The sequence below is a fragment of the Filicampus tigris genome, chromosome 1 (assembly GCF_054856515.1).
Source record: "Filicampus tigris isolate MCC_2025a chromosome 1, RoL_Ftig_1.0, whole genome shotgun sequence".
NCBI classification, from domain to species: domain Eukaryota; kingdom Metazoa; phylum Chordata; class Actinopteri; order Syngnathiformes; family Syngnathidae; genus Filicampus; species Filicampus tigris.
This window is the reverse complement of record NC_141217.1, coordinates 34439554-34466975: the sequence shown is the minus strand read 5'-3', so window position 1 is coordinate 34466975 and position 27422 is coordinate 34439554. Positions and strand designations below refer to the sequence as shown.

General features: G+C 40.4%; 1 protein-coding gene and 1 long non-coding RNA gene across 3 annotated transcripts; both read right to left on the bottom strand.

Moving 5' to 3' along the window:
• Nucleotides 1-7160: 7160 nt before the first annotated feature.
• On the bottom strand, nucleotides 7161-24926 carry abi3bpb (ABI family, member 3 (NESH) binding protein b). 2 transcript variants are annotated; one of them, XM_086044768.1, is made up of 21 exons: nucleotides 24838-24926; nucleotides 24568-24700; nucleotides 18216-18378; nucleotides 16376-16555; nucleotides 14773-14841; nucleotides 14569-14701; nucleotides 12666-12847; nucleotides 12411-12463; nucleotides 11372-11411; nucleotides 10645-10704; nucleotides 10454-10513; nucleotides 10012-10059; nucleotides 9797-9937; nucleotides 9638-9727; nucleotides 9357-9566; nucleotides 8824-8929; nucleotides 8631-8710; nucleotides 8503-8532; nucleotides 8265-8423; nucleotides 8068-8190; nucleotides 7161-8001 (listed from the first exon to the last, which is right to left on the bottom strand). In XM_086044768.1, exons 3-21 carry the CDS (start codon nucleotides 18295-18297, stop codon nucleotides 7886-7888), a joined length of 1962 nt encoding a protein of 653 aa, XP_085900894.1. In that variant the 5' UTR covers nucleotides 18298-18378; nucleotides 24568-24700; nucleotides 24838-24926; the 3' UTR covers nucleotides 7161-7885. The 2 variants fall into 2 exon arrangements, with proteins under 2 accessions (XP_085900894.1, XP_085900904.1); XM_086044778.1 differs by lacking the exon at nucleotides 10645-10704.
• A 15-nt stretch (nucleotides 24927-24941) lies between these two features.
• Nucleotides 24942-25546, bottom strand: LOC147153751 (uncharacterized). Its single transcript, XR_015088607.1, has 3 exons — nucleotides 25444-25546; nucleotides 25170-25335; nucleotides 24942-25088 (listed from the first exon to the last, which is right to left on the bottom strand). It is a non-coding gene; the product is annotated as an uncharacterized LOC147153751 (long non-coding RNA).
• Nucleotides 25547-27422: the final 1876 nt, after the last annotated feature.

Sequence of the window (27422 nt, the reverse complement as noted above, 5' to 3'; positions counted from 1 at the left end):
AAGACACCGGAGTACCCGGAGAAAACACACGCAGGCACGGGGAAAACCGGGGCCGGATTCGAACCCACGACCTCTGCACTGTGAGGCGGACGTGCTAACCAGTCATGCACCGTGCCGCCCCGTGTTCAAATATAATATAATATAATTATATACTTTGTGTATGTATATATATATATATATATATATATATATATGAAATGCCAACTCTTTTCATTTTCCTGATCAAAAAATATATAAAATGAACTTGAAAGTTGTGAAGTGAAAACATGGCCATCCGACCCAACCATCCTTTTAATTCTATCTGAACTAAACCACTTCATTCATGATCCATATTTGTTCCAGATTTTTCGAAAAAGCTTCAACAACTACAAGGCTATAAACAGATCTTTATTGTCAGAAATTCAGAACCACCGCACATAAACTGGAAAACTGCACTTTTTTTTTTTTTTTTTTTTTTTTTTAACACTGAACAGTGCAAACTAGGACACAGCCTGCTCTTGAACAGCATTTATCCCTCCATCAAATGGTTGTGCTCTCCATGCCCACTTTTCTTCTCATCCTCTCCTTCCTGCCACCATCCCTATCAGATCATCATCCAGATGTAGCCAACTGGATTTGGCAACGATTTCCTGGTCTTTGGCCCAGATGTGTGGTCCAGGCGGTTTGAAGCGTGCAAACACGGTTTTAAGTTAACTTTTTGTATCATCATGAGTTTGACTACTAAAAAGAATAATTCAACTAAAACTGATATTGTGGTGTCAGATCTCAAGTGTTTCCCAAATGTTTACAGCTCAGTCCAAAGAAACTTTTTTTTTTTTTTTTTAACTGATGTAAGTAAACACAAGGATGGACAATGTTTGTGCACGTCATTACCAATGTATGGTCATTAAAAATAACTCTTGAGGATTTTTGAAGCGAAAATCAACCCAAACATATATTTTTTTCCAGAATATGTTCTATGCATTTTTTTGGTCTAGCTGAAATACAGTACGGCATTCTGATTAATATTGCGTTTGTGGAATATAAGTTAAGCAGCAAAATTCACTGACTTTTAGCCATCCCAGGGGGCGGCCATTTTGTCACTTGTGTCAACCAAAGATGACATCGAAGTTGCTCAGGGCTCAGATAACGACCACGATCACGGCTCACCTGTTTTCTGAAGCTGAGCCGTGATTGGTCGTTATCTGAACCGTGACGGGACAAAATGGCCGCACCCTCAGCTAGCTAAAAACAGGTGGATTTCTCATATCCCACAAAGACAATATTAATCAGAATGCCGTGTTTGGTTTGACGTCCACTTTAAACTAGGTGTGACAACATGGGCTGAAATGTGCCACTAGAAACTGAATCCGAAGAACACACACAGGTCAAACGTTATCCTAAACATAAAATAAATGCATTTACTCAGCACGTGTTTGCTGGATGTCTAACCGGAGCTTGCATGTCGTCAAACGGGTCAACGTTGTCCACAGGCCAGATTCTGGATTCTGGCTAGTTCTTCTTCTTCTTCTTTATTGGTGGGTGGCGGCTGACGTTTGAGGTGCATTACTGCCACCTACTGTGCTAGAATGTGGTCAGAGTAGTACATGACTACTCCGGTCCTAAAGGCTTTTGAGACTGGCTACCAATTAAGTGTGGAATAGATTTTAAATTTTTGCTACTGGTGTATAAATCACTGAATGGTTTGGGTCCTGAATACATGAATGAAATGCTGATTGAATATAAGCCCTGTAGGGCTCTGAGATCTGCAGACTTGGGTCAATTAGTGGAACTGAGAGTTCAAGGCAAACATGGTGAAGCTGCATTTAGCTGTTACGCTGCACGCAAATGGAATAAGCTGCCAACAGAAGTGAAGTTAACCCCCCCGAGTGTAAATGCTTTTAAATCCAGGTTAAAAGCTTTGATTTTTTTTCTCATACCTTTGATTAAAGTCCTCTATGCAATTTTAAATCTTTTTTTTTCTTTTATATATTTTAGAAACCCACTTTTGTTTCTTTACTTTGAAATGTTTTTAAAGTTTTCCGCCAATGTGCTTAAATGTTGTCAACGTACATTCGAGTAGTTTTGTTGGCTGCTTTTGTTTTCTCTGCTTTGCTTTTGAAATGTCGTCAACTGTTGTGTTTGTAAATGTTTTTGAGGTGTTGTCTTTGCGTGTGTGAAGCACATTGAGTTGCCTCGTGTATGAAATGTGCTATATAAATAAAATTGCCTTGCCTACTGCACAGTACAAGCAGAAAAACAAACAAAGCTAAATTCTCTTCCTCAACCTCGTTTCTCTTAAAAACTGAAACTCCCTTCGGTCCTCAGTACATTTTTAAGACTAAACACTACCACCACACTCTTCTTTAATTAAAGTTTTTCCCGTGTTTTTTTTTTTTTTCTTCTTTTTAAGGCACAAACACAATCATTCACACTCACATTTGCGGTCTCCCGAGTGGGAAGTGGAGCCACTCTGAAGTCAGACCCACCACTTCAACCCGACCGAGCCACGGAAGACCACATTTTTTTTCATGGTTGAAAATGAAGTCAGACAATCCATTAAAATGATAGTACACTCCATAAATAGGAAAGCACTCCAAACTTTCTAGGTATGAGAGCGTTCGAATATTATGTTTCTTTTCCTGTTTGTTTGTCTCTCCTTGGCTGTTATTTTCACGTGCTGATCTGTGTTTTTACTAAAGCATTTGAAATAAATAAGCACCTTTTTAAAAATAAATACATGTACAATTACCTATAGGTAACAGAGTGAGGCCAGCTATGGTTATACGATTTTCCTGAGACTAAAGGACCGTGATTCATTGAGCTATGTGGGTTCAGAGGTCGTGGGTTCGATTCCGGCTCCGGCCTTCCTGTTTGCCTGTGCTCGCCGTGCCTAAGTGTTTTTTCTTCGGGTTTCCTCACACACTTGAAAAACATGCATGGTAGGTTGATTGAAGCCTCTAAATTGCCCCTAGGTGTGATTGTGAGTTTGTATTTTGGTTTTTCTCTGCGTGCCCTGCGATTGGCTGGCAACCAGTTCAGGGTATACTAGCTAATACCCGGAGACAGCCGGTATAGGGCTAAAGCGGTAGAGATAATGGATGGATAGAAGACAGTGAACTCCTTTGCCATTCCTGGGCCATGTTCGGTTCACATGCCGTACGCCAGTGCCGACTGAATGCCACCGGTGCCGGCTTCATGCCAGTTCTGGCCCAAATGCCTTTGCTATGTGGGGACCTGTCAATGGCGTTTTCCATGATATGTTTGTTAGCATTTGGCTAATGGGGGCGTTCTTAATGCTGTTTTGAGGCTGTTTTGTAATTTTGTATTCATGTAACAATGTGCAATTTTTGGGGTGTGGGAATGGCATTGTACACTATTTGCCAAACTTTTGCTTACTGTAAAGAGAGTTGAGTTCACTGCCATCACACAGCATTCGCGTGACATGTTTTTTTCAAGAATACGTTCTATGACAAGTCCACTAGTTGAAACAAGGCATTCTGATAAATCTCTCGGAATACATTTGTGGAATATGAGTTAAGCAGCAAAATCACTTTTTTCACCATTTTATCACTTCTGTCCACTGAAAATGACATCACAACCAATCACGGCTCAGCTTCAGAAAACAGGTCAGCCGCGATTGGTCGTTACCTGAGCCCTGAGCAGTTGTGATGTCATTTTCTTTTTTTTTTCAACTTTTTTTTTAAATTTTCAACTAGTGGACTTGCATAGAATGTATTCTTGAAAAAAAATGTTTGGGTTCAATTCCTCTTTAAGTACAGGCATCAAATACATATGTCTACTTATACCAATCTAGTCTTTTTCTATGCAAGTATCTGTACCTCTAATTAGGTACAGAGGGTAAATACGTTTGCCACAGCTTGCACTGGCTATCCGCTGACAGGTTGCCATTGCCAATCAAGGCAAAGGTAAAGAGTAAGACAATTCTGCATCACTGCGTTTAAACATGGATCTGCGCTGTGATTGGTCTGATCTGCTACAGGGTCGTCAGGAATGCCTGCCGCACCCGTGGCCAACAAGCTTAGACGAGCATAACGGAAGATGGCAGATTACATAACTGGATTTGATGGGAAACAGCTTGCCAGCTCAAGGCTGCACGTCCTTTAAATGCCGCCCCAAGGTACAGTTGCAGTCAAACACTCACCACATGTCCAAAAACCGCCATCCCAAGACGTCAATAAGAAGCAGAAACTCTTCAATGGCTTTGGGAATCGCCACGAATCTTGTTTTCCTTGTGTTTGCGGAAAAAAAATTTTTCATTAGAGGCAGGGGTGTCTAAACTTTTTTTCTCAGAGAGCTGCACACAGAAAAATCGAAGGGTCACTTTAACATTCTCTTGTAGACCTAATCATCATGCAATTCTATACTGTTTTTATATACAGCGGAGCCACATGCATTCAAAATGTGATGGAATTATATGTGGATTTTCCCAATTCACTGGCTGGCCCAGGCCTGATCACCCGTGAAAAGCAAAAATCTGTGCATGATTGATCTAGATTAGGGGTCGGCAACCTTTCACACTCAAAGAGCCATTTCGACGTGGTTTTCACGAAAAAGAGAGAAATGGGAGGCGCAAACACTTTTTGACATTAACCTCCACAAAACGCCAGCTTGTTTGAGTTCCCAGGCACCGCTTTGTTCAAGTTGTATAATGCCATGTATTGCAATTGCACACTCACGTCCACATATTACTACCTACAAAATACAGTTCAGTCGGTAAATTTCCACTTGAAGTGATTAAAAGAGTGCAAAAACCAAGCCGGCGACATCCGAGTACTTCAAAGTCCACGCTCATCATGCCCCCAGCTTTTGAAACGTCACACCAGCAAACACACCCGCCCAATATAATACATCTTCATTTTGCTTCCAACGCCTTCACAAAACGCATTCTTTCTAGTTTAAAGTCATGATTGATGCAGCAAATCAAACAATGATCCAATCAACGTCTAAAGTGCATATTAAAATGAAACGGAGACTTAACTCACGACACACATTCTCATCGATCCATATTAAACAGACAAGCCAACGTAATACAGCAAACCTTACTATTTTCACTAGTTCTTGTAAAAAAATAAATAAATAAATAAATAAATAAAGGCCGCCGCAGAAGGAAAACACGTCATTGTGTTGCACACACCTCCGGCTGTGAAATCGAGCTTTATTTGAGTATTTGGTAGTTTCACCACTTTAAAATTGGCTAGATTTGTCTAATAATTACAGACGAAGTTGGGGTGGACTATTAGAATTGATTTGTGATAAAAATAAATGTGACCATATTTGGACTTCCGATATTTTCGGCCGACAGTGACTACCCGGTATATAATTTTCTTTTAATATTTCGAGGTCACAATAACCTTACAATTTACTACAACTACAATGTGTTTAGTGTCGCTGGGTTTTCTGAGCACTCTACGGCTGCCTGCTAACACGTCATCAAGTTCTGTCAAACGCATCTGGGAAAGGCGAATGCGGATCGCCAAAATTGCACAAGATCTGAAGAAAGAAGTTCAAAATTTTGACTGAATAAGAAGTCATGATACACGTTTTTGAGTTTTGAGTTGTGGTGACATTTGTGTTTTGCTAAGTTGTGTTGTTTCCGAGGTTCCTGAATGTATCAGGCGACTCACTGGATTGGAGGGGCGTGCGTTTGAGAGATGAGTGAGCGGAGGGCGAGAAGGACCAGAGATTCGTGTGTATTTATGACTGAACTGTTGCACTGTTGTTCCGTCGACTACGACCCACAGTAGCTGTGTTGCAATAATAAAACGGGCGATAACTAAGCTAGGTCTGACGTCATGTCCTTGGAAGATGTTACAATACACTTCAATCGGACGCTTATCATTTCTTTTCCCAAGCCACGCAGAGCCGCAAAATAAGGATGAAAGAGACGCGTGCGACTCCGGAGTCGCAGGTTGCCGACCCCTGACCTAGATTATAAATGCAGTGAAAAAGAACTTTTTATATTTATATGAAAAATTTTTTCAATTCTTGATAAGCCTCCAAATAAGCGTTTTTCACGACAAACCGGGGTTGTCCACTGCCCCCACTCCCACAAAAAATACAATTAGAATTTAAACGGCAGCACACTATCTGAAAGGAAGATGCAGGGTGTAGGCATTTCTAGCTAGCTAACTGTGCCAGATAACCAGTGATTCAAACAAAGGTGCGCAGGTCCTTATAAAGTAGGGGAGGGGTGACTGATGATGAACTCTAAATAAAGTTCGTCAGGCAGTGTCGTTTAAAAAAAAATCAGGAACACTGAAATGGTGAAAAATACTTTAACGCTATACTGCCACTGTTCTCATTTGCATGATTTCAGCAATTGTTTTCCATCTTGTATTAAAAAAAAAATCTCTGTTTACTTTGGGGGTTATTCATGTGATATGTTAACAGGTCAGACCTTGACACGTAGAAGAAATAGTAGAAAAACGTTTTTTTTGCGTTTGAAACTGAATTCACAAGGATGTTTTTAAAGAAATTTTGCAGTTTTAGTCGTAAATAATTCGGGGATTTGCACAGCTAAAACAGCTTTACATGAACCCATTGTATTAGTGTCTGTTAGTTGGTGAGTGTTGCAACCATGCCACTTTTTTTTTTTTTTGATAGCCGGACCTTTCATGCGTGTTTTCATTTTGCATTTGATGACTGAAGTGCTGCAGAGTGACGGGAGTTCAAACCGGGCAGGCGCCAATGCCGTGCCACACTTGTTGAAATGAATCGTGGTCATGTCAACAGACCGTTTCCATGTTTTTGCGCAGTCAGAAATGGATGGTGGCCCAGTGTTACGTAACAGTGGCAGACTCAAGCCTACGTTCTTATTCTGACATCATTTCCTGCTGTTTTCTTTACCTCCTTACAGAATTCCCCCACTGCGGTTAATGTTCACGATTATTTTTCCTATCAGAAAAAAAATCCCCAACATAGGCAAATGTACTTATGCAGTCATCGGTGACTATGTTTATTAAGAAATCAAATACACAATAAAGATTATGGCTTTATTGATGTAGTAATGCAATTAAATAATAATAGATGGGTTTTGTTTATTTTGAACTGAGGTGTTGCTTCGGTTTTAGCACATTGTTTAAATTCTGAGCCATAAAAACACTGCTCTCAGTGCTTATCGATGTTTGGCGTAAGAGACTCAAGAATATTCTCAAACATTGTGAAAAATAATTGAAGTCTTTATTTGTTCAAATATAAAAACAAACAGGGAAAAAAAAACCTTCCTGTGTTTTCACGCCAACAAAGTAACATTAACAGCTTCTGGCGCTAAATACATACAATACGTACATTTTGAACATTTTAAAAGTAAATACAAATGACGTTGAGAAAACAAATATTTTCTTTGACGAAAAGTACCTGTATACAGAAAAAAAACCCCAAAAAAACACCCCTTTGTTCCTCTTTTCAAACTTACAATTTTATCGTACACATTAATGGATCTAAATGAAGCAGTATTATAATGTCAACATTAACCGCCAATGAACCTGAACCCCTCCCCGCAACGTAGATGTTTTAACATTAACATATGTACATGTGTTGCTTAGTTGTAGTTGAGAGCGAGCTAAAACAGCACAATAGAAAAGATCGGTTTCGTCAGGTTTTTTTTGTTCGTTTGTTTGTTTGTTTGTTTGACTGCTCCTTTAAGTGAAGAACATTTCAGGACAGTAAATTCTCTGTGTACCCACAGAAAGACTCAAGACTGATGTGCAAATCGCAAATACTGTATAGAAGTCTCATTTCCACACTGATGAGGTAACGTGCAGCTGAGTTTGTTTTTTTTTTTTTTTTTTGGATGGCAGACTGTTAGTCAGCTTCACCCGTCGCCATGACAAAGGTCAAATAATGTCCCGTACCACAATATGCCTTGGCACCAAATCATGGTTTACCATTTTCCTGGGATGGGAGTTCCACACTCGTACCAGGACACGTAGCTGATGTGGGAATGCCCACCGATTTGGCCAAACTGAACAGGCTCTTGTCGCACTGCTCGATGAAAGCCTGAATGGTAAACATTAGCACTCAGTTTGCTTTGACGTCTGCGATGCGCTTTCAAATGAGTCTTACCAGATCTGGATGGCAGCCGGGCTGCGCTCACTTGTCGTCCAGTTCTTCCGTCCAGGAACGAATCGACGAACTGACAGTGATCCTCGCCGAAGCCGCTCTGGTCGCCAATGTTGTAGAATTGACCTGGGATGCAAACGGATCAGCGCGCGCCTATGTCGAGGCTTCAAGTGGTTCCAGTGGCGGCGAAGGAAACTCACCATTTAGCGAGTCGCTCAGGTAGATCTTGTACCTAAGCGAGTTGCATAGCTGGACCCCCACAAATTTGCGGTACCTGGTTCTCTTGACGTATTGTTTCCCATTACAGTCGGAGTAAGAGTCTGACTTGAAAGGGAACTGCGTCCAGATGGCGTCTTTACCTGTCAAGACAGCCGCTTTGTTCGATTTGTCCCATACTGGGCCAGGGCCATTAAAGACGTAGACAAACTCTGACCTCACCTGAAACGTTTTCACTAACTCGAGGATCCGCTGGGGGGTGAAAAGAAAAAAATGAAAACAAAATGAATCACTGCAACTTCCTCACTGGTTCTGAACAAGAAACGATGCATATGCAAGTTTACTCGTACCTGACTCGGTGTTGAAGGATACCGGCTCACTGGATGGACCTGTGCCTAAGTCATTCTTTGGCAGCACCTTAAACTCATAACTATCACGAAACACAGCACACAATGTAATCCAAATTGAGTTCCACTCAATCCAACTTTAAAACGACTTTAAAAGATGCCCGGCGGAGCTGGTTCTGATGGAACCTGATATTACCTGCTTTCGGGTTTCAGGTTTTCCACCGCTGTGTGCGTCTGGTTGGTGGTCAAAATGGAAACTTTCTCACCATCGGGTCCTTTTGTGGTCGAGATGACTTCATACTCTGTTGGAAGGCAAGAGAAGCTAACTGTTAGCTGTTTTCGGACGTTATTATTATTCAAAGTGTCCAATGGAACGTCCAGGCGCAACATTTCCAATTGCTAACCAAAAATATCAGGATCGATTCATGTTGAAATTTTTTTTAAAAAGTACTGGTTGAACTGGAATTAAAGACAAAGCCCATTTAAAATGTTCTTGCCAAAACATGGCATTCTGATTAATATTGTGTTTGTGAATGAATTAATCAGCAAAATCCACCTGTTTTTATCCGTTTAGGGGGACAGCTATTTTGCCACTTGCCGTCGACTGAAAATGACATCACAGTTGCTCGTGCAATATTATTCAAAATGCCATGTTTGGAGTAGTGCGGGCGCATATGGCTTGACTTCCCCTTTATCATCTGAGATGAGGTTTTAACACCAATAGCGCACCTGTAGTGTCATTGTTAGTCTTCTCCCAGTCCAGAATGATGAAGGAGGGACATCCCTCCACCGTTACCACAGTGAGGTTCGAGGGCGGCGACTTAGGCGCAGCCGTCGCGTTGCCGTCGCTGCGCTCATCCTCGGGGAAGAAGTTCAAGGACGATGTAATCGAACATGGCTCGTCCGCTCTCTTGCCCGTTTGGTAGATGACGTGAGGTGCTGCGGATTCAGAAGGGTGGGGTCGAGTCAGTCTGGATCCTCGCGGAGTCTTGACAAGAAGAGACACTTACCCACGTAACGCTTTTTGCCCATGGCGTCAACGTCTGAGGTCGGCAGCGACTGAAACAAGTCGGAGTTTTCCCACGATTCCTGTTGAGGGCCTGTAAGAGGACGTTCCGTGTTAGGGAGCAGGATCTATCACGGCGAAGGCTGCGTCAAGGATGTCGTACCTTGTGTTGCGGGTGACGTAGTGGTGGTGTATTTTTGTTCTTGCTCGGTTGGCCTGGCGGTAGTTGGCTTGGCGATGGCTACTGGAACTTTGGGCTTGAGGACTGCCAGTTTGTCAGCGAGTTTCCGGACATTGGCCTTCTCTGCGGAAGGAAGTCAACTTAGGAAATGGAATACGGCCGTATAGTAAACGCAACCGGTTCACTGTTCACCTCACCTGATTGGTTTGGTTTTCCGAGCAGGCTCGTTTTCTTGTTGAGAGACCCTAAAACACCCACACCACAAAATCTGTTAGGTGTGGAACACTCCTTTAATGCTTGCCATCACAAATCAAGGCTCTCGTTATTTTCCATAAAAAGAAAGCGAACAAGACACGGCAGAAAGCTGAAAGCACATTCCTTCCAATCAGCTTTGTATAAACAGAGATGGCGACCGCCAAGCTACCAGGTAACATTTGCATCCTGGCTTAAATTCATTCGCGGTTTGGAAGAGGATCTCAGGAGTGAATTGAGAGAAAGAAGGTGAGCAGCCCAGGAAGCATCTGGCCACCATCACTGAAGAACAAGAGGGACTCTTTGCTGCTACTAATCAGCCCTCATGTACATTTGGGCAAAACAATTTACAATCGAATTCCTCAGAGCCAAAGAGGATTTGTTTACCTGATCGAGGACGTGTCCACAAGGCGGGCTTGATTGGGGGGAAATCCCGGTGTCCCTTCACTGTTGGAAGGTAAAAAAAAAACAGTATTACACTTACACTTATGCTAATGCGTCCTAGTAGCCCGCCAGTAGTGCTGTGCTTCAGCGTGCCATATGCCTTGACTGAGACAAAAAAGAAGAGTGCCGCTTGCCTGGGATAGCAGCGCGGTGGAGCAGCGAAGGAAGTCGAAATTGCGTCCGGTTGTGAAATGCTGCAAACGAGTGCAACATCACATTAGTAAAGATTTTTTTTTTTTTTTCCCGCATCATTTGACAAGGAAGTTAGTGTTATGGCCTGGATGGAAACTAGGGTTGGGCGATATAACCAAAATGTCCGATTTATTCCTCCTGTTTAAATAAAACATTTGAAATGTTAGACAATTTAGGATTAATAATCTTTATTTAAATTAATAAAAAAAATGTAATAACCCCTTTGGGATAATATGTAAAATATGACTGTCACTGAGCACAACATGTGTAAAGGTAGCATGAGTCCCTCAAAAATATGTTTAAAAAAAAAATCCTGGCTACAGTATAAGATCTATAGTCTAACTACAGTCAGGTACCTTCCATTTAGATTGCCCAATTTTACTAATTTTTTTTTGTACAGTAAAATAACAAGCCTGTTTACAACATCAGGCTTCAGGAATGCCCAGTTACATTACACGTTCAATGTCACCTCACCCCTACACTGAAAACCCTCCCTGATGAGACACTAAGGGATAGAGAGGCATTTTTTCGTCTTGGGAAGTTTATTTCATGCTGCTTCCTGCGGTGGATTAGCATGTCGCTTAATTGTTTTTGCAATGTGCAAACTGCCACAAAAAACTTTCACTATTGTCAGAGAGTAAAAGTCCATAATTTTGATGAAGGTGCTACCTGGACGTGGTGGGAAGAAACCACGAGGCCTGAGAGGGTTCTGAAACACAAAGAACGGGTCGCAGTGTTCACATTGATGAATGGAACAAAGAATGTCACCAAAATTGCTCATTGCATTTCATTTTAGCTGCTATTAGCATTAATGTCATACTTATCGGCAAGTAAGATTCCAACAGAAGCTAAAAGTATAAACCCATTCATTACAAATTAAGCTCTTTGCAACCCTTTTTGTAAAACATACAGTAACTATTACCCCCCCCCCCCCCCCCCAAAAAAAATGCTTTCGCTAATGCTCCAAGCTAGCGAAGGCTACCAGGCGATGGGCTGCAAGGCTCCTCGCAGGGCTGATGCCAGAGAAAGCAGGATTGTAAATTTCTCAAGATGATGCAGAGAGAGTTTAGCATTCGGGAAATTGCCATTTTGGGTATCTTCTTTTTTTTTTTCAGGGGGAATCCATCCTCCATTATTTACCCTAAACAAGCCTACTTCCTGTTTGAGTGCTCAGGCCAAAGCTATGTATCATATAAAGATTTTGCTTTGGCGCAGTATAGTGGCATCTTTGTTCAAAGCACTGATGAACTGAGGGGAAGAGCGTCATTTAAGCCAGGCCATAGCTTTGTCTAACAAGAAAAAAAAAAGTGGTTAGCCTTCATTTTGCAGCATCTATAGACAACTACAAACATTATAAATTTGTCTGGACGTCAAGTAGGGATTTTTGCTCTTAGTTGCAGGGCTTGTGTTCTCCACATTTAAAAAATGCGAATACTTATGTATCACTGAATCAAATAACAAAAAGTACAAACTGGAAAGTAGTAATTGGTATTTTTACTATTCACACAAGCGTAATCGTACTTATATTTTTTCACAATCAAGTTTAGTGTTTTACATTTTAAGGGGCGAGGGGGGGGGGCATTATTATCCTCAAATTTTTGCTATTCTCGGCAAAGCTTGGTACCTAACCACAATGAAGAGTGTGAGTCCAATGTACATAATTCCGAATAAAAGCCCCCCAAAAAATAACATTTGTCACTTTACGCACCAGTGGCTTCACGAGAGGAAGACGGAGTTTTGGTGGCTTCTGTATTTTTTTAGCTGAAACACAAAGTAAATGAACATGAAAGCAGAGAAAAGCATACAAACACAATTATATATTTTAGTTTGGCCCTAAATTATTCATCCATTTGTCCGCTTGACAAATTGACTGACTCGACTTTATAGCAAAAGACTTGACTAGACTTTACAAGTGTAATGCTGTGTTTGGCATCACATACAATTAACATCATTGGCTTCTTACCAGCCATGTTGGTACTTTGGATCACGGCTTTACTCCAGGCACCACTGCGGTCACCCTTGTTGGAGCGGACACCAAATTCATAGGGCGTGTCAGGAGTCAGGTTGTCGATGACTGTGTCACTTGTCGGGCATGTCTGATAGATCCACTTCCTGTTTCTCTCCCGGTAGCGGACGGTGTAGAAACTAATGGAAACAAGAAGCAGATGTTCCTCAGGGCTCTATTCATTGCACTTTTTAATTTTCTGCATGCTATAGCTAAGGACAGATTGGAGACTTGAGAGTTAAAGCCCTGAATCCGGATGGTCAAAAAATATGGAAATAGGAACCAGTTGTATAAACTGAAAAAATACTTTTTAAAGTCATGCTTAGATAATTGTTGCGTAAAATCCCTTTCACCTCCTTTCAAGAATAATGTGGAGCACCTTGACTACATAACACATTTAAAAAAACGTTTTTTGGGTTTCGTTCCTTCGACCGTACTCTCTGGCCATTTTCTGGCAAGAAGACATTTGTACAGTGGTTACAAAACGAAGCTCAATCTTTCCAACTTGAAGTTGTTTGACAGAAAAGGAAAAATCTATTTTTTAAGGCGGGAATAACAGATGGAAAGGGTGACAATTACAGGCAAGGCGAGGGACAACTGGAACAACTGAGCAAGAACGCATAGACCATTCTTCAACGTAACATCTCTCAGCAGGATCATTACAGAACGCAGGTCACATAACGTGGAAGCAGACGTCTTCTGTCATCATAAATGATGATTTTTTTTTTTCTGTACTTATACCCAATGATGTACAGTGTCCCACTTCTTATTTACTCACAGGGTTCGCCTGTTAGCAATTTTTTTTTTCGTTTTTTGTCAGGCTAAAGCCATGTCTGTGGCGTCTTGGTGTCAAGAAAGTAGTGCTGTGTGATATGGACAGAATTTATTATCCCTGTGTAGGTAATTTTTTATCCTTTTATATCCTGATAACGATATAACCAGTACATCCCAATCATTTTTTTTGCTTCCTTTCATGAAATTAATATCAATTTTCTTTTATTTATAAACACTTACTTTACATAAGAAAACACAATAAAATTAAGAAAAGATAAAAATACCATTCCAGATATCTGGTAGTACAACCAACTTTGAAGGAATGTACACTGTTGTCGTGTACAATGTAATGCAATGTAGAGTAAATTAATATTTGCTGGTGCTATGCTAATGCAAAGTATTAGCTGCAGTTACATTAACCTTCATTCAGTGCTCATGCAGTGTTAGTGTAGCATCTGAAGTGCAGGGCATTTAAAGACAATGTCCGTCACTTGTCTCACGAGTGAACAGCGTAACGTTAGCAGTCGCCTCTTTAGCACGTCATCATTTATGGCCAATCAAGCCACGAGTAATCCAACTGCAACATTTGTGTCACGGTTGGATTGAAGTACAAATCAATAAGACGTGCCTGAAGAGTGAGGCACAAGGATGAAGCGATAGAAAGGCGGCTGTTGTTGCGTTGCCATCTCGGATGCTACGTTAGCATAGCAACAGAGCTAACCCCAAAACCCACACATCAAAATATCAATATAAACCACGTGGGGTTATATTGTATGGCTGGCGTTTTTACACCACACTATAGATTGTATAAGGAACTATGTTGAAGTGAGCCGAGGAACTTCGTGTCGTTCTTTTCCACTCGTGGCACTGAGGGCCGAAACCTGCCGCGAATAGCAAAACTTCGTATTTCCTAAAAAGGGTTTCTAATGGCCTGTGGATGCCACGAGGGTGGCGAAGTAGTATTTGAAGCTCCTCGACTCACATCAACATAGGTCACGGCACAAAAGCAACTTTTTTATATTACACATAGCAAATAGTGATTATTTCGTCAACGTGATACAAATTCGCCCCGCAATCCGCATCTCACCCGTCCTCCAGGCAATCATCCAGGATGTCCCTGTCATAGGAACTTTTCAGATGGTTCCCCCAGGACAGCAGCACCGCTGTCGGGTTGACGGTGACAATCGCCAGATTGAGCGGCTCATCCAAGTTCAACTTTCCTGTGCACAAAGGGAAGACAATAGTGACAACTTGCGTCCACCAGGAAGAAAAACAGGAAGCACGCACATACCTGTGCAGTGTTTGGTCACGTCGTTGGGAAGGACCGGCTGCACGGCCACTAGGTACTTTGGTTCTGCGTCTAAAGAGACAGACAGATGATTGATCTGTTACAGAGAAACTCTTTTCAACACGTGTAGACTTTTCACCCTTAGTTTCGCTTTTCAGCCTCTTGGCAATGAAGGGAAATGAAGGGGAATGACAAAGTTGCAACTACATCGAGTGACAGTCGTCGAGGTTGAATTGAAGCGAGGAAAAACAAAACGAGGCAGACAAGAAATCCTTCTGTTTGCATTTTTTGCATGTGAGTATTGTTGTATTGTCTGTCTATATGTGTTGCTCCGCAATTTGTGTTCAAATACCCATTGCTAAAAGAGTTACAATACGGCGTCTATCGATGCTAATCGTTAACCCATCTACAGCAAGTTCCATTATGTGTTAGCATTAAGAGAACAACGGCAATCTGAGCGCATAGTTGTGTGTTTCTTTTAAATATACATCTAATTCTCTTTGTTTGATGTTTTTTTTTGACGGTAAAGTTTGCTGCCACCAGCAAGAATAAGTTGTGAATATGACAAGAAAACAAACCGCCGATGCTCCGTGAATAAAGTTGCATTACTGCAAGCATAAATTGAATGAAAATGACTGTTCAGAGAGGGACTGTTTTTTTCCTAACTTCAGGATTTCATTTTTTCAGTTGTCAGGGTGGCCCCTTTGCACTTTTGCGCTTGCTGGAGGTAATAATACAGATTTACAGAGTCCTGGGAGCACAGAGTGGTTGATAGATGACAGGCAAGGCTATTATTATTCTATTATACAACTTTTCAAGATACAAGGTTTAAAAGCCACGGAACATTTGTTGTAATGACGCCACTGACAAAATCCTAGAATGTTTCTCATGAAGCGGCGTGTTTTGATGGATGGTACAGAGCAAGTTTCCTGTTGCAGCTCGAGTGGCCCATGAAATCCAACACCAAAAGTCATAAATGTAACCTTTCAGCCCTAACGGAATAAAAGTTGTTGGCTAAAATGCAATGGGGGGGTTTTGAAGGATCCGAGGCAAACATCTGTTTGCTGTTTCCACATGACTGTCTTTACATGAGTGTAATGTGTAATTTCCAGAGGTGGGCATATATATATATATATATATATATATATATATATATATATATATATATATATATATATATATATATATATATATTCGCTATAATTTCCCTGTCAGAATAAGCCAGGATTGCGCAAAAGTGTGTATTGTATGTAAAATATGTCAATGTTTACTTGGATAGTAAAATAATAATTGACACTCTTTTGATTTGATTATTTGTGATTTATTTAATTATAATACTTTGGACAATTATTGATTTAAAATTGTCAATATATTTTACTTTTTTTTTTATCTTATTGTTCACAATAAAGCAATTAAACAATTTTTTCATTAGATAATTGAGTACTAAAACAAAACCTAAAGAAATTCATTCAACTAACCAATTTTACAGGAAAGAAAATGTCAAAATTATTGCAACAAATGTTACATGACTCGACCATGTAAGGACCTGTCAGGTAATGTCAAAATTAAAACGCAACCTTATTTTCCAATAAGCGTTAATATTTACCCATCTCGGCCTGGTAGGGTATCCCATTTTCAGGCAAAGGGATGAACTGTTTGGAGGCGATGCTGCTGCCGTAACCCAGAATGTAACCTTCCAGCTTCAAGTCGGGACTCGGTCGCAGGAACTTCATGACGATCGTGTCCCCCGTGGCGTTGATCTTGACTTTCACATTGTGGCGACGGACTGCGATGAGAAACGACAAGACATCATATTCGCATTCAAACGCCAAATCGGGTTTGCTTGAAAACAGATATCTTCTACTACTTTGTCAAGATCGGTTTGCTACTCTTTTGTACCTCCACGGATGACGACACGACATAACAAAGACGCAAAAGGCAAAAGATTAAGTCAACCGCTATTTGAAATTTTGATTGATTGGGACCTTCACAATCTTGACTTCAATGCAAGTCTGTTGAGTTGATTTGAATGTTTATTTTGAAAACAATTTTTAAAATGGACAGTGAAACAATACTAGTTTTCCATGTTCACAAAATAGCGGGGAGAAGTCAAGACTTGTAAAATCTCACCGGGTTTCCATAATCTGTTAATTTAATCTATTCTGTTTCCATTGTAATAAAACACATGATAATAATACAGTGGTGCATTTACTCACTAGTTTAAGTCATTTAGTGACCGCTCTCTAAACTCAAAATGTCCGCATCTCAAATTGTCACAAACAGAAATAGCACTTTATAGTACTGTACTTTTCAAAAACATATAATAATAACATAATTAGATACAATATAAATAAACAGCGTGTGCATTATGATAATTCAATAGGAATCATGCAGCGGTATAATACATACAGTAGATAATAAAAACAAGAAGACGACGGTCACAGCAGTTCAGTAAGCTGCAGTAATATTTGTCGGAGAGGATAAACAACATATGCTAGCGAGTAGTGTTTTATAGTCTGCGTCTACATTGTGTTCCAATATCCATTTCTTAAAAGATTATACTCTAACTGCTGTGACATCAGTGCCAATTCAATTAGCCCATCTGTGGCGTGTTGCGCGGTGTGTTAGCATTAGGCTAGTGAACTTTCATAAGGTGTAAATACATAACATGGGTTTCCGAGGAACCGCTGCAATAGTAATAAAAGTTGAATCAGTCGCACAACTTTCACCAGAGTATTTTTTTTTTTTTTTTACACAAGGATCTGTGCTTCTACTTCGGCACAGTACGTGTACTTTTGCCACCTCTGCTGATGAAAATCAATGTGAAGCAACAGGCACGGCAAGCATGGCATCCTGTTGTTCTTGGCGCCGGTCTTGACAGCTTTTGATCGCCTTACATAACTTGAAGCAGAGTGCGGTGAGGCGGGCCAATTGCAGGTTTGATCACGAAGCCCAGCCCACTCAGTGGAACTGAACATGCCATTATCACAAACATCACCTCGCTTCTCCAAATGCTGCAACACGATGATAGTATGGATGATATCGTACCAGGAAAGAAGACACTTTGGCCCTTCACGTACCCGCTTGATCAATCAGTAGAAAGCATTAAAGAGGCAAAAAAAAATATTGTTTTAAGAATCATAGATGGTAGCTCAACTGTTTGGAAGACCTTTTTTTTTCTTTTTTTAAATATTCACAACAGAACTGGAAAAAAAAAAAAGGGGTGCTATTGCACTCTACACAGATTAGATGCATCACTGGCAATACGTTCTACAATATTTCCATGCAACGAATAATAAAAAAAAAAAGAATAACAAAAAATACAGTGAAATTGATGTCCCCCCAAGCCTTTGAGTATTTTTTGGACTCTGCCCAAGGAAATATAAAATTGTAACTTTTAGTTCAGTCCTTGCTGAAGACTCATCTTGTGACAACTGGTCACCTACCTCGGGTCCTCTGCGCTGGGATGCAGCTGGGCAGAACCGCAAACAGCATGAAGTGGAGGAGGAGGGAAGCGGTGCCTGCCATGGCCTCTCGGGGTGACGGAGCTGGAAGACTTTCGACCAGGAGCAAGACAAAAACTTCAAGATGTGTTCGCCCCTCAGATGCCTTCAAGAGTGGAGACGACCAGGCAGAATAGAATTTATAGCTGCAGCAGGGGGGGGGCGTGGCCCCTCCTCAAACATTGACTTCTCCCTCTCAAATAACACCCCCCCCCCATCACCTCCACGGAGAAAGAGGAAAGTCCCAAATATGACAAAAACATTTCTTTTTTACTTCAAGCCCTCTAGGCGGAGGTCGGCGCCGTCCCACCCGAAGTTGAGGGTTGTCTCCTCTCCAGGATTAAATCTCAAATTAGTGCTGTGCTGTGACAACATGCATCGGATCATCAAGACCGCGTGTTCGGCTGTTTATTTTTTCACGTGTGAAAACGTGCTGGTGAAGCGTTCGGCTTTGGGCGACGAGGAATGACAAGAATGCAACGGGCAAATTTGACTATAAACACTCAACAAACATCTGTCGACAGGACACGGTAGATAAACATTTATGGCTACAGCCGCAGGTCATTGAGGTGTGCGCAGGAAATTGATGTTATGTTAGAGAGGCTAGTTTCTCTATGAGGCTGAATCACGTGGCGTAGGACATGTTACATTCTTGCTCTTGGTTTCTTGAAACTGCTAAGTTTAAGATGTCAAATGATGATGGCCTCACATCTGTTCAAATGACACCTGAAATGAAACGCAAGTATATATTGACTTCCAACAACCTGTATTTACTGAAACTCTGGAAAAAGTAAAGAGACCACTCCAAAATGATGGATTTCTCGGGTTTTACAATTTGGAGGTGTAGTTTGTGTTTGAAATGTCAAATGTTTTTTTTTTTTTTTTTGTTTCATTCTATACACAACTCACAACAAAATGACCAAATTCCAAATAAAAAAGACTGCCATATAGCGCATGTATTTGTAGGAAATGAAACACAGTATTAATAAATAAAATAAAATAAAATAAAATAAAAATAAATTAAATTAAATTCAAGCACCCGTGTTTCATTTTTTGTCTCTTAATTGTTTTCCCCACTACACACACATTTAATAAAATAAAAAATAAAAAAACAAGTGCTACTGGAATGCCTGTCTAAATAAATGTGTTTTAAACTGTTTTTTTTTTTAAATGTCAACAGAGAAGGCAGCTCAATTGAAAGTGCATTCCACAATTTGAACTGCAATCCCGTAATCTCGTGTGAAGGACCGTAAATAAAAGGCGCTCATCAGACCACAGTAATCTAACAGCTCAATAAAATGACATCAAAACAGAAGTGATCTAGCTGAACCTATGGAATCAAGACAAAAGCCTGGCCGGCGTCATTCTGGCCTAAATGAAGACGGTCTAATCATCAAGTTTCGTTGAGACGGGTGAAGAGCCGGAATTGCAATAGTCGAGACGTGAGGAGAATTCAAGATGAGAGCCCGTGGACCTAAGTTTAGAAACATTTTGAAGGTGGAAAACGCATGAACGGTACTGTTTTAATGTGAATCAAAAAGACCAAAAAAAAAAAAAAAACCAAGAAGAAAGACACATAGGGTTAAAAGACAAAATAAATCTGAGGGTCATCAACATACATGTGAGATATCCCTTCTAATTCCTTTCCAATTTGGCGATAAGATTTCTAAGATGAAGCAAGTACAGTGCCAAAAGAATGGGCCCTGAAGTTGACCCTTGAGGAACACCACAGGGAATGACAACAGACTCTTGACCTATTGGAGGGGCGTTCACCACAGAAAATGACATATTTGGCAGATATGAACCAGAGCGGTTCCCGAAATGCCGACCCAGTCTTTCAGGCTGTCAGTGAGGATTTGATGGTATAAATGTCAACCTGAATGGGTGTCTGTTGGACCAATCTTGGGTGTACTTCACCTCTCACCCAAAATTAGCTGGCTTACCAGTGACCCTGAGTTAAGGATAAGCGGTAGGCCTACAATGGATGGGGACTGAGCCCTGAGATTTCATAAAAATAAACCTGTGTGTGTTGAAATGTGTGAACTACTCAAGAGCCGCTTTGTGGAGTGAACAATGAGATGTGCACACAGTACTTGAGCCAGAAGCAACTTTCATGTCAAATGAAATCCGGAATTCATCATGTTGTTCATCTGGTTGCTTTGAAGTGGGCAAGCTTTATTGGCAATAAAATTGCTGACAGGTGCTAGGACACGCTTCGACTCGCCTCTCGCATTACACGTAGCTGCCATCAGAAGTCTTAACACTTCTTTGAGCACGACTTAATTTGGGCCGCTTGTTTTCTCTGGCCCGTCACACAGTGGCTCCATGTTTTATCTTGTACAACTGAATTGGCTCTCATCAAACGATCTAATTATAAGGTGGCACAAATGCGCCTGCTACTCCAGGCTCACGCTTCCCAACTTGGGCTCATAAGGCAAATACTGTATTGCTTGGAGCAGGGGTTCTCAAACTTGGGCCCTAAAGGCACAGGGAGGACCCTTTCGTGATCGTCAATTAAAAATAACTACCATGTACCTTAATTAATGCCATAGGAATAAAAAGGTGGGCTATTTACGAGAAAAAAAAGAAGTGATGTAATAATAACAATTTTTTTTTTTCAAAAATGTCATAATGTTATGGAAATGAAGTTACATTTTCAATAGAAAGTCAATCTCTTAAAGCACAAACTTGTACCCTTCCAATGACATAAGTTGTTTTCTTATGATAAAAAAGTCATAGCTTAACAGGTGGATTTAAAAAATATAAAGGTGCATTTATTCTGTAGGAGACTATTCCCGAAGAATAGGCCTTCACTTCTTGAAAAATAGGACGTTATACTGACTCTTTTCACATGTATGTCAGATTTATGTAATGATATGACTTAAAGGTACCCGGTTTTAAAAGGCTTATGTTCTTTTTTGCATGCATATTCTGCCATTTCTGTTTGTTTTGAGCTCCCTTTTGTGACTAACTAGCTAACTAACTAACTTAACTCCCATTTGTATTTGAAAAAACAATCCCCAAATTTTCTTTCCAATAATATGGTCTATGCACCTCCAATAGTCTGAAAATGATTAATATTGCGTTTGTGGAATATAAGGTAGCAGAAAAGTCCACTGGTTTTTAGCCGTCTCAGGGGTCAGCCATTTTGCCACTTTCTGTCGACTGAAAATGACATCACAATTGCTCAGGGCTCAAGTAACGATCAATCACCTGTTCACCTGTTTTCTGAAGCTGAGTCAGGATTGCTCATTACCTTGTTTTTAAACATTTATGTGGGCGCCAATTTATTCAAACTTCATGTGCAATACTTGAATCATTTAAGCAAATGACGAATGTACAAACGGTGCATAATGTTGTAGTGGATTACAATAATATAAAAATACAAAATAAACTTCAATAATAAAATGAAAAAAAAACAACAAACTGGTTAAAACCAACCGTCGCCCGACGCTAGGAGCTAAAAAGCTTCCTAACCAATCCGAGAAGACTCCCTGCCAAAGTTTCGGCATTTCCGCACGTGCATGACATCATGGTAACCAACACTCGAGCTTACATAACCTGCAGGACAAAGCTGCCTATTGTGTACCTCAGGACTGGTCAGCGTTTGAGCCCCACACACAAGAATTCCACCCACTCACTCAAGGTTATCCCTCTAAGCACGTTCATCATTGTCAACGCATACTTTTGTTTTACTTCAACCTGGTTTTCTCGATAATTACTTACAGTGGTGGACTGTGTTTAAATAGTTTCTCAGGTACTATAGTATGTACCTTTCAGACGACTGTTCTTTTAATTCTTCCGTTACATATCTGTTCCTTCTTCTCCTTGTTTTGTCAAAATAGGATTGTTACTTTTTTCTACCTTTCTACCTTCTACCTTATTTAGGAAAACCTTTTGACATCGTCGTCTCCACAAATGAAACCACTAGTTTCCCGCGTTCAAAAATTCTCCACCTAATCTGTAAAAGCACAAATAATCGTTATTTTTTTAACAGTTACCATTACGTTGATTTTGCATGTTATTTTTAATCTGAGGCAAGGGATCACATTGCTTCCATAAAATAAAAGTCATGCCACCGCTAGCTATAGCGTGTAGCTCTTTTACAAATGATTTTGAGATGAATCGATATCATGAGATCAATACTTCGATACTGTGTACTTGATATACTTGCACAAAATCTAGTGAGTAAAATATTGATCTTGATAATCTTTCTATTTGCATAAACTAGTTGCCCAAATCCTTTCCCGGTTTTGAACTAATTAATACTACACAGGAAAAACAGCACAAAGGTTATGAAAATTCATTCAGCTTCAGCAATTTCATGATGCTTCAACCTTAATTTTTAAAGCGGATGGGTATGGGATATGGCAATAATGGATATTGTCGATATTGTGTTGGATCGATACCAAATATCACAGTACCACTCACCATTACTTAGTAGCAGCACTCTAGAAAGAGTGCGGGCTATATAAATAAATATAAATCAATAAATGAGGGAAATGATTTTTAAAAGTTATCAAAAAAAAAAAGGTACTGTAACGTATATAACTCACAGTAAAAATATATTTCTACTTTTTACTTTCGAACTTATGAAAGGGCATTTCACAGTCTGTACTTTTTGATTTTCATTTCAGTATGTTACCACCTTTGATTAGCACGAAAACATGCTCGGGAACCTATCAGCAAACCATCCGCTCCGATGACACGCTTCATTTGCGCACGGGTCTCGCCATGCCTCACATCTCACATAACATTTTAAAACTATTATCCATCAGTAACCAGCTCGAAACAATCCATCCGTCGCTTTTCCTCATTAGAGGCGTGGGTCAGCTAAAGCATATCCCAGCTGACTTTTGGGCGAGAGGCGGGATACATCCAGGACTGGTCTCCAGCCAATCGCAGAGCAAATATACACTCACGTTCACTGGAAATTTAGAAATACTTGAATAAACCTAACACGGGCTTTATGGGAATGCGGGAGGAAGCCGGAGTACCTGGAGAAAACATGCGCGCGAACCCGGGCTGTCAACAGCCATGATGTGTGCCGACGTTGTGCGCTGAGCTAGCTTCAGGAGAAAAATGACATGAACCAGCTAAAGTAAATATTTAACTTGGCTATTATTCTACAAATTCATACCGGTATTTCTCTTGCTAAGTGAAATTCTTTTGTTTTTTTAATTCCAATTTGACATCTGATGTCGCAACACAGTAAAATAAGGATGAAACTGAAGCAGATGGCATTTGGGGATGCGTTTTTTTTTTTGGTCTGCTGGAGGTGGATAACTTAATTTTGGCTATTGACTATTTTTATTTGAAAGTAAGCCTCAACCAAGCATTTTTTTAGTTGGTTTTTTTTCAGAAATGAAATTGACTTCTCCGTAGCAGTTAATTGATTTCATAAATGTAAAAAACAATGTTTTTAAGACAAGAAAGGAAACAATTTTATGTGCAATTTTATCCTCACTTTAGTGTTTTATGGCACCTGGTATCTACATATATATATATTTTTCTGTGTGAGAACAAAAGCCTCTTTGAGTATTTAAGTTTGTTGATCCCTGCATTACAGCTTTTACACAGACAGTGTCAGGACTGTGTTATTTACTCAACAGCAGATGGCGGAGGCATATAATAATAAATATTACCGGTGGTGTGTATCAATGTATGTTCGAATGAAAATATATAATATTGAGTTAAATACAGAGGAAAAAAAGAATCATCCGAGACTGTTGATGTGCTTTGGTAGGTTCTACCAGGGGTGGGCTGGCCTACAGGGAAGGCGGGACTTTCCCCGGTGGGCCGCGGGAATCGTCCCTCCGTCCCCGAATTCCCGTCCTGCATTTCCTGGATTTCATTATGAGCAAAAGCATCAAACCAATATAAAAGAACGTATCACCCGGCCAAAAGTGAGGGAACACTTTACACAGCGTTAAACAATAATGCGCCACCCCAAATGACCGAAAATGCAGGGTGCAGTTACACCCAAAAATAACCACAATATGACGTTATTACTGGATTTTAAAAAAATCCGCAAAATAGCGGGCCGCCAACCTGGAACCCGAAATGGAAGGGGATTTATTGTTTATGAACAAAGAGAGAAATCTGGACCCTCATTAAGGTTGCAAATAAATGTTTAAGTACAAATGTAAGAAAAAAAAATACAAATAAAAAGTTCAATGAGCTACAACTGAACCACACTTGGGCACTTTTGAGACTCGCCGTTCCATAGGATGTCGGCTGGCAGCCAGCCGCCTCCACAGGCTCTTATGTGGAGTTATTGAAGTACGGTAATTACCTGGGCAATTGTCGTCTTTTTCTTTTCCAAACGCCTTGAACGCTTTGCCAGAAACTCAGCACAGAGGCCTCGGGATCATGACGCCAGAGACCAAAAGAGGGAAGCCAGAACACAGAAAGTTCTTCAAGAGCGGCTGGGAAAGCAGTTAAGTGGTCAATCAAACATGTGGAAAATTCCAACAAAACAGCAAAGAGACAAACAACTTCCTCTAGTAGACCAACAAACATTGGTTGTTGTACTTGTGTTTGTTTAGTTTCTTCAGAGACTCACGTGTTTGACTTTCTTGTCAGGTTTTCCAGATGAGGGGAGCACGCGTGTGACAAGTGGCCCCGCATCTTGACATCAACGCGTTTGATGTCATTATTCAGAGGACACACACTTTCCTTCCATGTGTTGCGATTTGGAAAAGGATTAGCAGAGGTTGCTTGTGTGGCCACCACCATATTCGCTCCTCTGCTCGGGTCTTGGTCTCGGATGGTCAAAGCAGAGTGGCGAAGACCTCCGCCAATTTTCCACAGCATCTTAAACATGAGAAGTTCAGCGAGGAGACGGCAAACTTCAAGTTCCCCCCGCCGCACTTCCGTTTTATTCTGCCCTTCAACCTTGTGTTCTCATTCTGACGTTCAGCGTTCGCGATCGTTTCATCGCGGCTTTTAAGAGTCAAATCGAGGTGGCGACAGATGTCGACCTTTCACCTGATACATGTTCGTCGCGCGCTCCCGAATAAATGCCCGCAGGAAGCTTTCGCTGTCTTCAATTAGACGAAGACTGAAAGGGAAAAGAGGAAACGCTGTTTGTCTTTTTCTCTGTTATGTAACAGCAACAGACGACCTCGCTTTGTCTGGGTCCGGGTGGGCAGGAAACAATGGCGTTTACCTTTTAACGAGCAGTCGCGCTCTGCAAAGAAGACTCGGACACTTTCAGGAATGCCTTACAACTTCCTGTCGGTCTTTCTGATGAATGGATAATGGATACGATCGATCGATAGATGGATGGATGGATGGATGGATGGGGTTGGTTGGGGGGGTAGGTAGGTAGGTAGGTAGGTAGGTAGGTAGGCAGGTAGATAGATAGATAGATAGATAGATAGATAGATAGATAGATAGATAGATAGATAGATAGAAAGATAGATGGATGGATGAGGTTGGTTGGGGGGATAGGAAGGTAGGTAGGTAGGTAGGTGGGTAGGTAGGTAGATAGGTGGGTAGGTAGGTAGATAGATAGATAGATAGATGGATGGATGGATGGATGGATGGATGGATGAGATAGATAGATAGATAGATAGATAGATAGATAGATAGATAGATAGATAGATAGATAGATAGATAGATAGATAGATAGATAGATAGATAGATAGATAGATAGATAGATAGATAGATAGATAGATAGATAGATAGATAGATGGATAGATAGATAGATAGATAGATAGATAGATAGATAGATAGATAGATAGATAGATAGATAAATAGATAGATAGATGGATAGATGGATAGATGGATAGATAGATATTAATATTTGCTGTTAGTCTCGACAGTGAAAACAATACTACTAATATTAAAAGTACCAAAACAAATACATCCATCCATCCATCCATTATCTGTACCGCTTCTCCTCACAAGGGTCGCGGGGCGTGCTGGAGCCTATCCCAGCTGTCTTTGGGCAGTAGGCGGGGGACACCCTGAATTGGTTGCCAGCCAATCGCAGGGCACACAGAGACAAACATCCGCACTCACAATCACACCTAGGGGCAATTTAGAGTATCCAATCAACTTACCATGCATGTTTTTGGAATGTGGGAGGAAACCGGAGTACCCGGAGAAAACCCACGCAGGCACGGGGAGAACATGCAAACTCCACACAGGGAGGCCGGAGCCGGGATCGAACCCACGACCTCTGAACTGTGAGGCAGACGTGCTAACCAGTCGACCACCGTGCCGCCCTAAAACAAATACATATGAATTATAAAAAAAAATAAAAAAAATAGTATCCAAAGGATCTTTTTTTACTTATCAAATATAGCGATAAAAATAGAAGTCATGTAAGTTGATGTTTTGACACCGGTCACATTAAAAAACAAACATCGGTGTCTCTGGAATCACCACACAACACATCAAATAACAAGCAAGCAAATATTTGATCTGCATACAGTTAGGGACTTTAGCAATACAATTACCCTGAAAAAAATAAATGCATTACAGATTAAGTGATTCAATTCAAATTTAGCAAAACCTACAAGAGCATCTTTCTGACTTCCAAAGTCAGCATAATTGAAGCATAATTCCTGGACACCTACTTTCCTATTAGCAACAACAACTAAATTTGTAGTGCACATAGAAGTAAATCTCTCTTGTTACTGTATGTGTGCAGAAATAGCGGAATCAGGGATGTATCTATCGTGATACATATTGATATTGAATTATCGCCCAGCCCTACTGTAAATATAACCAGTACTTTACTACCACCTTCCCTCGTTGCTAGTTTGTGGTTGTTACTTTCTTCATTTTTGCCTTCAGTAGGTGGAAACATTGCTCTCTTGAGTTGAGATCAGGCCACTGAGCAAAGTGGATGATGTCAGAATGCATATTTTGTTGAATTAAAAAAAAAATACCCCTCAAACATCAACAGACGGTTAGAAGAATATCGAATATTCTAGAGAAGTCAATCATTGTCCAAATACAAAAGGTATCTTCATCAGGTAAATACAGAAAGTTGAAACAAGTTGCAAACCATTGCTCAAATTTAGCAATTAAGCAAAAAAAAAAAAAAAAATAAAAATATATATATATATATATATATATATATATATATATATATATACATACATACATACACATATATAAACATGATTCATTATA